Below are 16250 nucleotides of genomic sequence, written 5' to 3'. Positions count from 1 at the left end.
GTGGGATTCCCAAGTGGGAGTTTCATTTGTATTCTTAAGCTGAGAGACCTTTTCAGTTACATTTTAGTTGAGTTTTCTGGCATTGACTTTAAAAAAATGTTTAAAGCAAAACTAAATATATTTGGCAACTCATTTGGAAAGTAGCAGTAATTACTTTTGTTTTATAAGAGTTTTGTTGCCTGTCTTCAGCAGAATATAGATGATTTACGGTACGGAGTCCCCAATCACTCAGTCTCTGGAATACATTTCGGAGTCTAAAGCTCTGACTTCAGTGGCCATCCCTTCCTTCATATTCTTTTTGCAGGTGTGGCTGATGGTGTTTTACGTTTAACGAATTGTGTCTAAGGCTTCAATATGATTAAATAATTTGTTTTTATCTCCACATCTGTTTGTAAGCTCAGCTCCAAAAGTTGTGGCTTAAGTATTTCAGGTTTTTTTTTTAATATTGCCTTTGGACATTGTAAAAATATGAGCTGATTAATGCTATGAGTTCAAAGAAATGCCTATACTAAAATTTAAAACTAGACCTGAAAAGAATCCAGTTACGAATCTTGAGCCCTAAAAGTGTTTTAGAACCTTGAAGTTGATTACACTTATTTTGCAGATAAGGAAACTGAGGCTCAGAAAGAGGAATAATTCAGAATCAAGGCCTAATGCTCACCCTACTTTTAACTTATTTTCATAGTAATGAGTAGGTGAGGAGTGCAGGGGAGAGAACTCCTTTCATATCTGGCCTTTGACCCCTTCTCTGACTCCTTCTGTGAAGTGAGGTGTGAGGCGTTGTGCACAGTGGTCTGCATGCTCTGCTGGGAGCAGTTCTCTCCTGAGAACCATGCTGCAGAGGTCACAGAGGCGACTTTGGGAGGGCCACCCTGTCCCCGAGACATTCGCTGAGGGCCCCCTCAGGGACTGCGGCTAACCAGCTAGAATTTTAGTGGGCGAAGGCTCTGCTCGGACGCCGCACATTGGTGGGAGTTTGTGATGTCACGTCCTTCAGCCTGTAAGTACCAGGAGTCTTGAGTCATGTTCCTCGGAGCTGAACCTCTATCTAGTGCAGTCACCAGGGCGATTTTACCCACCAGGGGATGTTTGATAATATCTGAAGACATGTTTTGATCTTCACAACTGGGGGGCTATGCTACTGGCATCTAAGGAGTAAGACCAGGCTGCTTCTAAACAGGCTACAGTGCACAGGACGGTCCCCATAACAGTTATTGGCCCCAAGCGTCAGTAGTGCCAAAGTGGAGAAACCCTGGCCTCGTGCACATTCATCCTTCGTCATTTAATGCACATGGACTGTGGTTTTTATACTTTAAGTAAGATACCCTTTCACAGGCATAAAAGCTGGAGGCATGAGGGAAGCTGGAGGAAGGTAGACATGGTGTCTAAATACCTTTTGGGCCTCATAAATGATGAGAAAGTTCCAGGTAAGGAAATCAGACATATTGATAGATAATGGTTTGCTTTTAAAATGTGATACCACATACTACTTCATTAACAAAGATAGGAGCTAGAGGAACTGAAAATTTTCAATGAAATTTCATTCATTCAGATATTTTTCAAGAGCCTATTATTTGCCAAGCGGTGTTCTAGAAATAGGGATGTAGCACTGAACAAAAGAAATCTCTGCTCTGAAGAGCTTCCATTTCATTGGATGGGACAGACAACAAATAAATATGTAAAATGTGTAATGTGTCAGATGGGAAAATGAAGCCATGAAGAAAATAATTGAGGGAAGGTGGATACAGATGGGGGTTTATTGGGAAGGGGCTTGCCTTTTTAAATAACTTGGTCCGAAATGCTGATGAGATAGTACCCATCAGCAGATAATAAAGAGAATAATTTTTAAGGCTGTTCCAGTTCTTCCGAAATGTGTCTCTTTACCCTTTTTCTGTTTCAGAACAACAAAGTCAGGCGTTTTGCTTTTGAGCTCAAGATGCAGGACAAAAGTAGTTACCTTTTGGCAGCAGACACTGAAGCGGAAATGGAAGAGTGGATCACAACTCTGAACAAGATTCTCCAGCTCAACTTTGAAGCTGCAATGCAAGAAAAGCGAAACGGAGACTCTCATGAAGGTAGGCAGGTATAGCTTTCCCCAGGTGCATGCACACTCTGCGGGTGTCTTCTATTTTGCCAGAGGGCACAGGAAGTGCCAGATTACTGCAGAGGTACATGGAGGTGGGACAGACGTGAGCTCCTTAGAGATAACCTGTCAGCAAAGATTTTGTCCCAGTAAAATGTCCTACCCTGACATCATTTGTATAATGAGAAGAATCACAGCTTTGGAGGCAGAAAGGAATACCTGAGTTCAAGTCCCAGCAATACCATTTTTCAGCCGTGAGACCTTGGGCAAGCCACTTATGTTTTCAGAGCCTTGGATTACTCTCTTGTAAAATGGGAATCAAAACAGAACTTGCTGGTCGATGGGAAGATTAAACAAGATAATGTATCTCAAGTACCTGGCATAGAGTCGGCACTTCAAATACTAATTATAGTTTTTATTGTTATCATTAATCATATCCTTTGGAATTTTCAAGTCAAAGTTAGGATGGGCAGAAGCCACAGATTAAATTGGTTGGGAAAATCTGGCTATGTTCTTGACAATTCATGTTTTATTTCAGGTTCTTGGACGGGTGATTCCCAACTCTGGCTGTGCCTTAGAAGTCCCTGGAGACTTTTAACAAGTACTCTTTCCTTTGTCCCACCAGAGATTCTGGTTTAGTTGGCCTGGGCTGGTGCCTGGTGGGTGTGGCCATGTGTGCTGCTGTCCATAGCTCTTGACAGTTCTGGTTAGACACTGTCCGTGCTGCTCCAGCCATCACCACTGGGCCTGGCACCAGCATTTTTTAAAAGCTCTGAGGTGTTTCTGTTGGGTATCCAGAGTTGCAAACCACTGTGTGAAAGGGCACATAAGAGAAACGGCCTTCCTCCTCCTGTTTTAAATAAAATGCTTTCAACTGTGAGTGACTTAGGTAATCTGTTTTGCTGTTTTAGATGATGAGCAAAGCAAAATAGAAGGTTCCGTTTCCGGTTTAGATAGCTACCTGCCTGAACTTGCCAAGGTAACATCATCTTAAATCTTCTGCTCTTCATAAAATGATATTGAAATGATTAACAAATACATTATAGTAAATTATTAAAATCATGGTGTAGTTACTGCTATTTTTTGACTTCAGCGTTTGGTGAGGTGAAACACATGGCTGACTTCTTAAGTCGGATTTGAGTTTGTTTTCCAGAAAGTGCCTTACAAAGTATTCTGTTTTTGTTATTCTTTGTTTTCCCCACATAATATTTAATGCCACGTTAGAAGTATTGAAGAAATAACCAAGGTGCACAGGTAAATGTTTCCATAGTAACATGTTACTTAGTACATTCACACATACGCTTCCCCTATTCAAGTTAATAGAGACAATTCCAAAAAGGATGGATAAGTAATAATCTTGTTACTGAACAAAAGAGGGTTGCCTGAGTTATATGAATTTTTCCCGGGTCAGTCTGAATGAAAAAAAAAAAAAAAGTTATACCTGTTTTTTATAATCTTGAGAAACTCAAAAAGTTACTGAAAAGCACGAAGATCAAAACAACCATATTCCCACCACCCAGATTCAACACCTGTTACTGTATTGTCTTTTCAGCTTCAACATTTTTTAAAGAAATAAAAATATCAGTTATACTTGAAATTCTTTTTTAAACATCATCTGTATTCCATTCCCTTCTTCCCCCACAACCTCAACTAGAGACAACCACTATTATGAGTTTTCTGGAAATACTTCCATTTGATTTTCATATCTTTACCAATATATCTATCATAATAATATGTGGCTGCGTTTTGTACGTTTAACATATTATATAAATGCTAACATATTATTCTGTACTTGTTTTTTTTTTTTTTTTTTTTATGCGTTACGCGGGCCTCTCACTGTTGTGGCCTCTCCCGTTGCGGAGGACAGGCTCCGGACGCGCAGGCTCAGCGGCCATGGCTCACGGGCCCAGCCGCTCCGCGGCATGTGGGATCTTCCCAGACCGGGACACGAACCCGTGTCCCCTGCATCGGCAGGCGGACTCTCAACCACTGCGCCACCAGGGAAGCCCTTGTTTTTATTTTTAAATTAGCCTTGTTTTTGAGATCCATCCAAGTTGGTATACAGATCTAATTCATACCCTTTACTGCATTGTGTAAGCATTTCATTTTAGCAGTTCTATTATTTCCAATTTTTTCTATTACAAACAGTGCTACAATGAATATCCTTGTACTTGCCTCCCTGTGTGCATCTCTGAATAATTCTTTCTAAATGAGAGAAATATCCTTGTCTTCTTTGGCCCTCTATATTCTTACTCTGTTATTGCCTTTCTATTCTTTTGTGTGTGTGTGTGTGTGTGTGTGTGTGTGTGTGTGTGAATACAGTGAAATAGAGACGCTACACACCCGTATCTTAAACACTGTAATAGAAAACATGGTTTATCTATATACCATTATAAATAGACTAGCATTCAACATTGACCTTTACTTTAAGACAACATAGCTGTTCTAAAATATAAAATCTCCCTCCCTGGCTAGGACTTTAGAGCATTGTTTTTCTTTAGCACTTGACTGTTACCACAGTATCTTTTTAGCACCTGCCTATTAAAGCTAATTTTAGTGCTACCACTGTAACCTCCTTCTAGGCTGGGAAGAGTTTAGCTTGTGTGTTTGTGCTTTCATGTTATGAACTTCTGTGTGTCATATTTTGCATTGAGATTCGCTTTTTTGTTATGTTTTGGGGTTCATGATTTCTCAAAGCAGAATCTCTGTTGAAACAGATAATATATGTAGTGCAATCTAGAATTTTAAAAGTTAACTTTCTACACTTACTGGGTGAACACAGTGGATACCTAGGAGAAGACTCATATTATTTGAGCTTAATGTTGATTAATTAGAAATGTTTTTTTTTCTTGTGAAGACAAACAGGAGTTGTGCCTTCCTTTCTTCTCTCACTGCCTACTACTACCTGGCCTTTAGAATTCCTTGCTCCTAAGACCTAAGGAGATATATATCACATATATTTATTCTTTAAAAAAATATATATATATACATATTTATAAAACATATTTGAATATGTTTTTCAAACTGGTGGGTAATGACCAAGTTAGCTGAAGCTATTTTAGTTGGTAAAAAGTAATTAAATTGGTCTAATTAAATTAAATTAATTGGTTTCAATCTCCATTTCTCATTTACTTTTAAATTTTGTCTTCTTTTTTTATTGAAGTAGAACTTACATAGAGTAAAATGCTCAGGCCCTAATTGTATAGCTTGATGGATTTCACGTTTGTGCACCCACATAACCCCCAACATATAGAACATTTCCAGCACCTCAGCAGACTGTCTTGTATCCTCCGTCCCAGCTGACATTCTCGTTGTTTTGACCTCTATGACTGTAGATTAGTTTTGACTATTCTAGACCTTCCGAAAAGTGGAATCATACATATGACTCTTTGTGTCAGGCTTCTTTAGCTCAACATTATGTGACCCAGAATAAAAAAAATGGATAGAATTGAATAGAGGATAGTAAAGTGCACTGCCTTTAATAATGATAGATATTATTTAAGATATATGTGTATATCATGCATATATCATATGTTGATATATATATGTAGAAAGAGAGTGAGTGTGTTTGTGTATGTGTGTGTTGGGTTGTGATGTAAATGTATTTCTTAACTGTGGATCATGGTCAGAACCTAAAAAGTGCAGCATTATAAGGGACTTAACTGTTGTTTCCCACTCCCCCACCCCAGCTCTCAAGTGTTTTTAAACCATTTTAATTTAAGAAGGTAGAAAAAGTGCAGACGGTAATTTTTCGAAGAGAAAAAAAAAAGAAAATTAAGGTGTGCTGTTACTCACCAGCATGCTGCCATCCCACTTGTGGGGCAGGTGTCTGTTGGTGATGCCTCTTGTCCGCCTGCTTGGTGGCAGAAGTGCAGTGTGAGAGGCTCAGGCACCAGTGTGCCTGGCTCTCAGCCCCTTCATCATCCAGGGCCCCAAGTGTGAGTGGTTTTGACTATTTATAACCCCCTCCAGTGTATCTGGGGTGGGATCATTTGTACCTGTTAAGAAAGAAAGCAGGTTGATTGATACCTGGTCATCCTGATTTTAGAAGGAATGGATTCCAGAGTGTGAGATTGAATAGGGGTGGGAGGGTGTGTCGGAGGGGGAGGGAGGCTCGAGTTGCACAGCTAGGCAAGGAGGGAGAGTTTAGTCGGGGTGAGGAGGTTAAGAGGGCAGTACCAGGGAAAGGTCCATGGGGAGATCAGGCCACAGTTACATCAGATTGCAGAGAAAGGCCTAGAACAGTGGGGGCAGGCAAAGGTGTAATTTAATGGCAGGCTCCACTCAGGTCAATTCCTCTTTCTGCTTCATTCATCCTGTTGCCCCGGCTTTTGTTTTCCACTGTGAGGGAAACATAACCAAACAGGATATGAGCGACAGGAAGTTGTTTTAGTACAAAAATAGCTGATGTCTCATTGTGGAATGTGATGGAGGGGCCCTTGACATACAGTAGGAGTGATATGGAATTAGGTTTTCAGAATATTTTGTATGTTCTTGGCCCTTTTGTTGCTTGTACATTTAGTACTGAACATCTCTATTGTTTTCTTATGGGGACACACTGTGTATACCCTAAAACCTGTTCTTTTCCTCCTATTGTCTAAAATGGAGCCAAACATATGTTTGTTCTAAACGTAACAGCATTTATAGTATCAGAGTACACAGTCTTATAAACATTTTTATGAAATAAACACAAACTGTAGTTAAAGTTAGTTAATTGATTTCTTCCCTACAGTGTCAAGGGGTAATATGATCATGTGGTAAACCCGATTACTATTTATTTGATAAATATTTTTTTCTGGTTACATTTACCTTAGGTAACATTGAAATGAATATACATATATGTATGTATGTATATATATCACCTCCTGTGTAAAGGTAGTATGAAGAAAACCCTCATGCTCCCACCTTATATTTTCCTCCATAGCTTTTCTATTTTTGAGCTCTTTGTGTACTCAAAAAACAGCTGCTCACTCTTAATTTGGCCTCCCCATGTGGTTCCTGTTGAACCAAAATTGCTCCCATTCTGTTACCTTGTAACTTCTTTATAGTGAATGAATTTACCTTTCTTGGTAAATCTTCCACAGTTGAACACAGGCTAGAGTCTGGTGTCTCAGACTTTATGGTCTCATTGAGGTTGAGTGAGCATCAGGAGGCCAAGTTCGGCAGTACTCGTCAGAACCCAAACAGTTTCACAGACACCTTCTCTGAGATTTTAAACCACATCTGTAATAAATGCTTCCTTCTCTGTATCCTAATCCAGAAAATTATGTCATTGTGTTATGATACAAAGGAACCAGCTAGGGTTGTGTTTGTGAGGTCATCTGGCGCTCCATTTCTTGGGCTTCCTTATCTAGAATGCTTTATTATAGCTTTGTGACACAGAGGATGAGATGATGGTCCCTGGGAGTTAGATATCATGGAAGTAGTGGAAACAATTCATGACAGCTCTTTAAGTTAAAAGTATGTATTCTGGCTTCAAAGGATTTTGCTAAGTCTTCCTGTTTGCAACCCATTCTGTTTAAATGAGCCAACAGTCAACACAGTATTTTCCTGAGGAGCCATCCTCAAAATATGATGCTCTGGCCTTCGATTGTTTTCCCTGCTCAGAGATAAACTTAAGACACAGGGTATGCCTAAACTTTATGGTAGTTCTTCTGGAAACTCTTGAATGTTTGGTTCATAACTGCCTCTTAATACAAGGAAGAAAACATTGTCAGGGTGTATCATTAGTGATTAAACTTAGAGAATACAGGAGTGGGGGGAATAGCCTTTGTTTTAGACAAATCATTCTCTTCTGTAGTGTCTGAGAAGTGTCCGTTTTTATAGAGAATGGCTCTGTCATTGTCACTTTTCTCTCTCCATTTTCCTCTATACTGAATTATTAGACGAGCAGTGGGTAGGACCAGCAACAGGGTTTGGGGAAGAACAAGTTGGGTTCTTCCTGCATCTACGGTATGGACTGACCACAGGTTATTTTAAGAGCAGAGCTGGTCTCTGTCACTTTGAGAAGTGCTGGATGGCATAGTCTGTGGGATTTTTTTTTTTTTTTTTTTGCGGTACGTGGGCCTCTCACTGTTGTGGCCTCTCCCGTCGCGGAACACAGGCTCCGGACGCACAGGCTCAGCAGCCATGGCTCGTGGGCCCAGCCGCTCCACGACATGTGGGATCTTCCCAGACCAGGGCACGAACCCGCGTCCCCTGCATCGGCAGGTGAACTCTCAACCACTGTGCCACCAGGGAAGCCCTGTGGGATATTTTTTTACAGCTATGTTTTGTGGGCTCTTAGACTGTGAAAGTACTTATTACAGGAATTTATTTTATTGTCTTTACTAAAATTTAAGTGAAAATAAATGTACTTGCTATAATAAGTAAAAATATTCAAAGTTGTATAAAGAAAAGTTCATGTTTTCCCTTCAACCTCCATCCTGAGAGCACTGATGTTATTAACCTGTTATAATTGTTTCTTTACCGAACCAATTGCTCATGGAAACATTTACACATATGCAGTGTTTTTAGTTATTTTTAAAAATATGCTCATGATATATATATTGCTCTGAAACTTGTTCTATTACTTAAAAATTTTTCATAGTTGTTCCCCTGGGGCCATAGAGGATCTAGTTCACTCATTTTCATAGCTGCATAATATTCCAAATATGGATACTGAACACTTTATTCAGCCATCTCCCTATTCATGAGCATCTAGATAATTTCAGTCTTTAGCCTATACAAACAGTGCACAGTAAACATCATGACGTATTTATAAGCTGAAATACTCATGCTCTTATTTCTATATGAGGAATTCCCCAAGGTGGGATTTCTGGGTCACAGTTTATTGTGCTTTTAGTGCTTTAAATATTGCCAGGTTACTTTCCCAAAAGGTTGTAACAATTCATATTCCCATTTCTCTGCATACTCACCAGAGGAGTGAAAAATGATGTTTCACTGCTTTAATTTGTATCCCACTGTTTTAGTAGTGGTATTTTTCATATTTTTGTATATTTATTTGCCATTTGGTTTTCCTGCTCTCTGACTTGCCTGTTCGTATTCTTTTTTTTTTTTTTTTTCGTATTCTGTACCTATTTTTTTCTGGTCTAATAGTTAAAGAATGTGGGCTCTGAAGCCAGACAGCCTCAGTTAGAAGCCAGGTTTCTGCTTAGGGTTGTGAATTTGGGGCAAAGTATTCACCCCTCGAGCCCCAGTGTTTTTCTCTTAAACAAGGATAATAATAAGACTTGCCTCCTAAGTTTGTACCAAATTTAAATGTGCACTTAGGATAACATCTAGCATAGAGATGTTGGCTATTATCAACAAATATTTGCTTTTATCATTGTGATGCTTTCAAGTATTTATTATTCCCTGGCTCTGGGGGAAAGCCCTGCCCTTCCCGAGCCACATTTTCTTACTGCCTAGGTTTTACTTGGTAATTCTTTTAAACACTGTTTATCAGGCGTCCCATCTGTTTAAAGCACTCTGGGCCTTGGGAAGGATGGGAGGAGCTTTAAGAAGCTGAGCCTGCTTTTCATCTATCTCATAGAAGAGCTGTCAGTGTGTGCAAGGTGGATTATAAGCTTTCACGTTATTTTTACATCTAACGTTGTCCCTTCTTCCCCATTAAGTGGTTTTTCTAGTGAAGAATATATCCCTTGGATATTAATGGCAACATCAGGATACTTTGAGTCTGTTTTGGCTAGTTGTTGATTTTTTTTTTTTTCTGTTAATGTGTCTGCATCTCTGTTTGCCTTCTAATTATATAGAACTCTTAGCAGTCTTTCTTGCTTTATTCATTTCTCATCTCCTACTCCACTTGAGTCAACAAGAATCTTTCAGAAAGACATGAGAAAATGCCATCTACATTAAGAACCCATTGCTGTGCTCCAGTGTCTAAGATCATAGCGTTTGCTCTTGTTGAAGGACTCAAGCAAAAATTCAGGAGAATGTATTACTGTTGGTGGTGGCTCGCAGCACCTAGTACTGATGTTTTTGTTGGGAAACGCCATGGGTTGTATACAAAGTAAAGCAAATTCTTTGGGTTCATTTAAGTGTATTCTACATGCACGTGTTCTGGTCCTTTTGGTTTGAAAAATTAGGATAAGGGGATGGGCAAGATGGATTTAAAACATTGTCCTACACACCCCCGTCCCCAGCCACAGGCATACCCTTTCCTCTGTAAGCATGAGCAGATGATTTGTAGGAATGCCCCTGAGCCTCCAGAAGCCTTAAAGCTGCAGAGAGAGCATCAAGATAAACTTTGTTGTAGAAGAAGACTCGAGCCATCATCTTGTTGAACACTTTTACTCAGAAATGAAAATAGAGTCCAAGGAAGCTAAGTGGCTTGCTCAAGTTCATGCAGCCAGTTAACAACTGAACTAGAACTAGAACCCAGTTTCTTAGCTGGCATTCTGGTGGTCATTTCATTCTGCTAGATGTAGATAGTTTGTCAGATATGGTCAGGGTAGAGTTTGGGTCATTGCTAAGAACCTGTTACAACAACTACATGGCTGAGAAAATTAAGATGCTTAATTTCTCATTGGCCGTGATTAGAAATGTAATAGTAGACCTCTTTAAGCCACCAGCAGAGAGGACAAGACGCCCTCTCCCCTGTTGCTGTCACCACCCATTATGTGCTGAGGTGTGACTCATGGTCTTTGGGCAAAGGAGCAGATGAGAGAGGACATTCTATTAAGAACTGTGACTGCCAGGAAGAACAGGATATAGATTCAGAGGCATCAGGTGTGGCATAACGTGGCTGGAGATGACTTCTATCTTGTGAATGTCTAAGAAGCTCCCTCTTCTCCCTGTTCCCATGTCCCACTTCTCCAGCCCCCATCTCTGCCACCATGTCTCTTTCCCTGAATGACTTCTCTTCTTCTGTCCATCCCTTCAGTGTTGGGGCCCCTGGATTTCTGTCCACAGACTTGCTTTCACACTTTCCCCCAGGGACTCTCACCCACCCCCAAGACTTGCATCCTCACCTCTATGCTGATGTTCTCCTGGTCTGTAACTCCAGCCTTCCTCCCCACCCTGTGCTCACGTCCCATCTCTCTGGTTGTCTACTGGATGTTTCCGCTTAGAAATCCTGCAGGCATCTCCAGACTCTACCATCTTCTCCACAAACCTGCTCTTCCTCCCAAATTAGTGGATTGTCCAGTCAGCAGGCCAGCCAAGCTAGGAAGGTGGGATTTGTTATGGGCCTTGCTGTGAGACTGGGATCCTGTTGTGATAACTCAGGAGAGACCATGTGGACCTCCTAGGGACCTTCAGTCCTAACCGAGGGGTGGATCTAAAATGCAGAACTGGTAATTTTATTCCCTTGATTAAAATATTGCAGGATTTTTTGGATTCTGAGTGAAATCCCCAGACCTTACCGTACAAATCTGACTCATTTCTCTACTTTTTTCATCATGTACTACCATTCAGTTGTAATGAATGACTTGATCATTGCTCAGGTGTGACTCGTACCTTTATACCTGTAGTACCTCCTCTTAGAATGCCCTTCTCTCCTTTTCTGGCCAAATGTCCTTGTCCTTCAAGATGGGCCTTCCTCTGGGAGCTCTTTCCTGGCGGCCACCCCTAGTGCAGGTTAGCTCACTGTACGTACGATTTCTTTTGCCATTCATATTGCTGTTTATTTTCTGTCTTCCCAGATGGTGTTCCTTGGGGATAGGAACTGCATTTCATTCATGTTTGTGTCCCTAGCTTGACATAAAATATGTGCTCATAAATATTTATTCAGTGAATCAGCAATTCTCCCCTTGCTTGCTCCTGACATCTATGGCTGTCCTTCAAGATATGCCACAGTTTTCTTTATTCCACCATCCAAAACATATGCCTTCCTCTTCCTTTGCTTGTACCCTCAGTCTCAGGCTGGACCCTAAGTCCTTTCTACCCTTTGGGCTCATTTCCTCTCTCAGTATCTGTCCTTTCTGTGCATCCTTTTCATTTGGTCTGAAATGCTCATGCTTTCCTCCTTTTTGCTATCTAAATTCTACCCCTTCATTCAAGGCTTGTCCCCTATTCCGTGACTTTATGAAGCTTTTCCTTGACATTAATGCTTAATTGTTCTCTTTTGCTTTCTTTGCATTGGTTTTGGCTGCAGTTGATTATCAGCTTCATACGGGCAGGGATCAAGTCTTCTCTTTTTACCCCATAGCACTGACATTGTGTGCTACATACTGGATAGCCTATCCTTGTTCATTGACATGCAGGTGACCCTCCAAGATGAGGGCAGAGCTGTCTGGCAGTCTGGCTCTTCAGGATGGGGTAGCTTTCAAACATATTTAGACATCTCTGTAAGAAAAGGGTTTTTTCAATGTAATTTTTGTTTTCTGTTTATCTTGTTATCAGAGTACCAGAGAAGCAGAAATCAAACTGAAAAGTGAAAGCAGAGTTAAACTTTTTTACTTGGACCCAGATGCTCAGGTAAGAATGATTTTAATATTTAAAATAGTTAAGGAAGGAAAACCTTTGTTAGATTATTTGTTTGTTTGTTTGCTTATTTATATACTTTGGATAACAAGCAGTATAACAATATAGAAAATTCAGGAGAAAGAGGAAAATATAAAGACAACCTGTAATCTCATTACCATAGCACAACCATTGTGAATATTTGATATTTAATAGATTGTTGAAAATTGATTTATCCAAAGACACTCTCAAGTCCACGAAGAACATATATAATTTACCCCCCAAAATCACCATCAGAAAATAACAAACATCGCTACAGATGCCCAGTAGACTGTGATATTTTCTGACTAGCCCAGGCTCAGTTCCAAATACAAGCCTTGCAGTACATGTGGTCCACATCTGTGTCCCCAAAAAATCCAAAACACGGCTTGGGAGGGCCTCCAGGGTTGCCTACAGATAGGGCTGCTTTGAGGGGCCAACTGTTCTGCTGTGTTTCCTCCCATATTTTCCTCTTCTTCATTTGTGGTCTTTTTATAGAACTTCTTTTAACCATTTATCTTTAAACATAAGTATTTTTCTATATCTCTTCACAGACTTCATAACCGTATATATACTCACACATATATATAATTTGCTTTTTGATGATTTTTTGTTTATTGTGGTGAAATATGCATAATATAAAATTTACCATTTTTAAGTGTACTATTCACTGGCATTAGGTAGATTCACATTACTGTAAAACTATCACCACTATCCATTTCCAGAACTTTTTCATCCTCTCAAACAGAAACTCTGTACCCATTAAACAACAGCCCACCATGCCTCCTTCCCCTCACCCCTAGTAACCTCTATTCTACTTTCTGTCTCTATGAATTTGCCTATTTAAGAAGTTCATATATGTGGAAGCATACAATATTTGCCTTTTTGTGTCTGGCTTGTTCCACTTAGCATAATGTTTTCAGGGTCCGTCCCTGTTATAACTTGCGTCAGAACTCCACTTTTTATGACTGCGTAATATTCCATTGTATGTATACACCACATTTTGCTTATAGATTTTTCTGTTGATGGACACTTGAGTTGTTCATAACAATAATTTTTAAGCTCTGCATAATGATCCATTGAGTAGATACAGCATCATTTATTTGACCATTATTATATACTATATAAATGTATAAAATAGTAACACTGTTGTGAGTTAATTAAGGTATATAGCATTTCCATATTTTAAGCAATTTCCTTAGGATACATTTATTATGGGATTTTTCTTTTTTTTTTTTTAGTGAGAGCATAATACATTTATATATTTGCATTTTCTTTTAAAGAAGCTTGACTTCTCATCAGCTGAGCCAGAAGTGAAGCCATTTGAAGAAAAGTTTGGAAAAAGAATTCTTGTCAAGTGCAATGATTTATCTTTCAATTTGCAATGCTGTGTTGCTGAAAATGAAGAAGGACCCACTACAAATGTAATTTTCCTTTTAAAAAATAAAGATTAAAAAGCCTATTCAGAGGTTTCAGATGTGCCTGTTGCAATGCAGCTGGGACATTCAGACCTAGTTCCTGGTATCAGAGAGGTGTGGTGTTAGATCAGGGTGCCGAGGGTTGTTTCGGCTGCCTGGACAGGATGTTTGTGATACAGGACAGGTATGGAGGCTGTTGCTCTTTAGCAGTAATTTATAGCAACAATCATACGTAGGTCTAGTCATTTATTCTCTGATAGCAGTGTTCTTTTTTCCTGACAGTTTGAGCCATAGTGATGGTCTGGATTGTTTTGTTTTGTTCAGGTCGAGCCTTTCTTTGTTACTCTATCCCTGTTTGACATAAAATACAACCGAAAGATTTCTGCCGATTTCCACGTGGACCTGAACCACTTCTCAGTGAGGCAGATGCTGGCCACCACATCCCCGTCTCTGATGAATGGCGGTAGGCAGAGCTCGCCTGCCCTGCAGGACATCCTTCACGAAGCCGCCATGCAGTATCCGAAGCAGGTGGGGGCAGCGTGAGCCCAGCGGTCATGCCAATAAGGCTTCTCTTGCACGTGCTATGTAAATACGTAATGAAACTTTGTAATGCACAACTGGGGTAAATGAGACGGTTAATTATATTGACAGCATATATAATTAGACAGTAAAAGCAAGCTGAAAGAGAAGAAGTCGTTTTTGATTTCTTTTTTCTAAACTTTCTGCTAGTTGCCTCCTCCACCAAATAGGCTTTCTGATCAGATGATGAACTGTTGATGAGTTAACCAGTTTGGCCCTGGGTGCTTCTGAATAGCTGTACTGTATCAGTGCTCTTGGCTGCTTGAGAATCTTTAATGTTTATGGGATTTGTTTAATGTGGCTGTAAATTCTACTCATGGAAGAAAATCTTTTGTTCCCTAGGGAATATTTTCAGTCACGTGCCCTCATCCTGATATATTTCTTGTGGCTAGAATTGAAAAAGTGCTTCAGGGGAGCATCACACATGGTGCTGAGCCATACATGAAAAGTTCAGACTCTTCTAAGGTATGGATGACTTGCATGCTTTGTGATGATTAGCAGCAATCAGAAAAAAAATATAGAGAAATGCTTAAAGAAATCACAGTTAAGCCATATTTATATTCTAAAAGATGTAGACTAGTCTCATAGATTGTCTTATAGTTAACCTTATGTGTCCAATTTTCAGTGAAAAGTAGTTCCATGTGTAAATAAAATACTTCATTTGGCTTGACTATCCTGACATCCTGAAATAATTGGCAAAGGAATTTCCAGCTTAGTAGTAAACTTTCTATCATTAAAAAGTACGTATATTGTATTTAAATAGAGTTTATTCCACTTGTTGGCATGTCTCCAAGGTCCTGGAATTATAAATTTGGGTCCATTTACACTTAAATGTGAGACTGGAGACTAGGAGCTGACCTGGCTCGGATGATCTGGCCGGTAGTATCAGTAGATCAGGCGCACTTGTGTTTTGTCAGGTGGGGCGGGGCTACGGTGGCAGAGGTGTTGTGACATTAGGTGGAAGAGGGAAAGGAAAGGTACAAGATGTATGTTTGGTGTGTTTTCATTACTTTGGTGTTTGTTCATTACCTGGGGAGTGCCTAAGTGTGGACATACAGTAGAGTTATTGAATATTAGAAGTCATCTAGGCCAAGAATACCTTTCACACTCCCCAAAGCTGAGGTTTATGAAGGTTTAGTTACCTGCTCAGTGTCCCACAGCTAGAGTTGCCAACTGGCACTTGACTGTCACTTTCTAGCACATTGAGCTACCTGGTTCCAGTCAGCTGTTGAGTGCTGTCCTGTGCCAGTTTCACAGTACTTTTACTTATTTAAAAAGAATTTTGTATTAGTGGTCATCTGAGACCCTGATACTTGACAAGGACTGGTCAGCAGTAGGAGGGGACACCCCAGAGGCTCTAACTGGGGTTTTCTGAGTGACTCAGAGCTTCCTGTCTTCCTCTCTTTGGCCACTGTACATCACAGGTGTGTCCACCAAGATGCAGGACGGTTTTTAAAGAACAGGTTCCAGGAGTCAGAGACCTGGGTGCTGAGCTCCTAACTAGCCTGGATACATCATGTCACCTCTCTGGGCCCCAGATGTTTCATCTGTAGTTGAAAGATGATGTTGCTACCCCCACACACACACCTACATACGAGACAGTGCTATGGGTACTAAATCACTGACGCATACAGCAGGATGTCATTATCAATTATTACAGCTCCAGTCAAGGAGAAGCCCATTTACCCAGGCGCGTGGCTTCAAACATATGCCTTTCTGGCTGATAA

At 40.2% G+C, this 16250-nt stretch overlaps 1 protein-coding gene across 7 annotated transcripts in view; it reads left to right on the top strand.

Moving 5' to 3' along the window:
* The window catches only part of DOCK9 (dedicator of cytokinesis 9), a 213744-nt gene that overhangs the window by 91806 nt on the left and 105688 nt on the right, over positions 1-16250 (top strand). For all 7 annotated transcript variants that reach the window (XM_065896283.1, XM_065896284.1, XM_065896286.1 and 4 more), the window contains exons 8-13: positions 1901-2075; positions 2995-3062; positions 12428-12502; positions 13810-13950; positions 14269-14472; positions 14866-14988. In XM_065896283.1, coding sequence (XP_065752355.1) covers positions 1901-2075; positions 2995-3062; positions 12428-12502; positions 13810-13950; positions 14269-14472; positions 14866-14988 — 786 coding nt within the window. The remainder of the gene's footprint in view (positions 1-1900; positions 2076-2994; positions 3063-12427; positions 12503-13809; positions 13951-14268; positions 14473-14865; positions 14989-16250) is intronic.

The sequence above is a fragment of the Phocoena phocoena genome, chromosome 18 (assembly GCF_963924675.1).
Source record: "Phocoena phocoena chromosome 18, mPhoPho1.1, whole genome shotgun sequence".
Taxonomy (NCBI): domain Eukaryota; kingdom Metazoa; phylum Chordata; class Mammalia; order Artiodactyla; family Phocoenidae; genus Phocoena; species Phocoena phocoena.
Note: the sequence above shows the minus strand (reverse complement) of the source record. Positions and strands in the feature narration are given on the sequence as shown.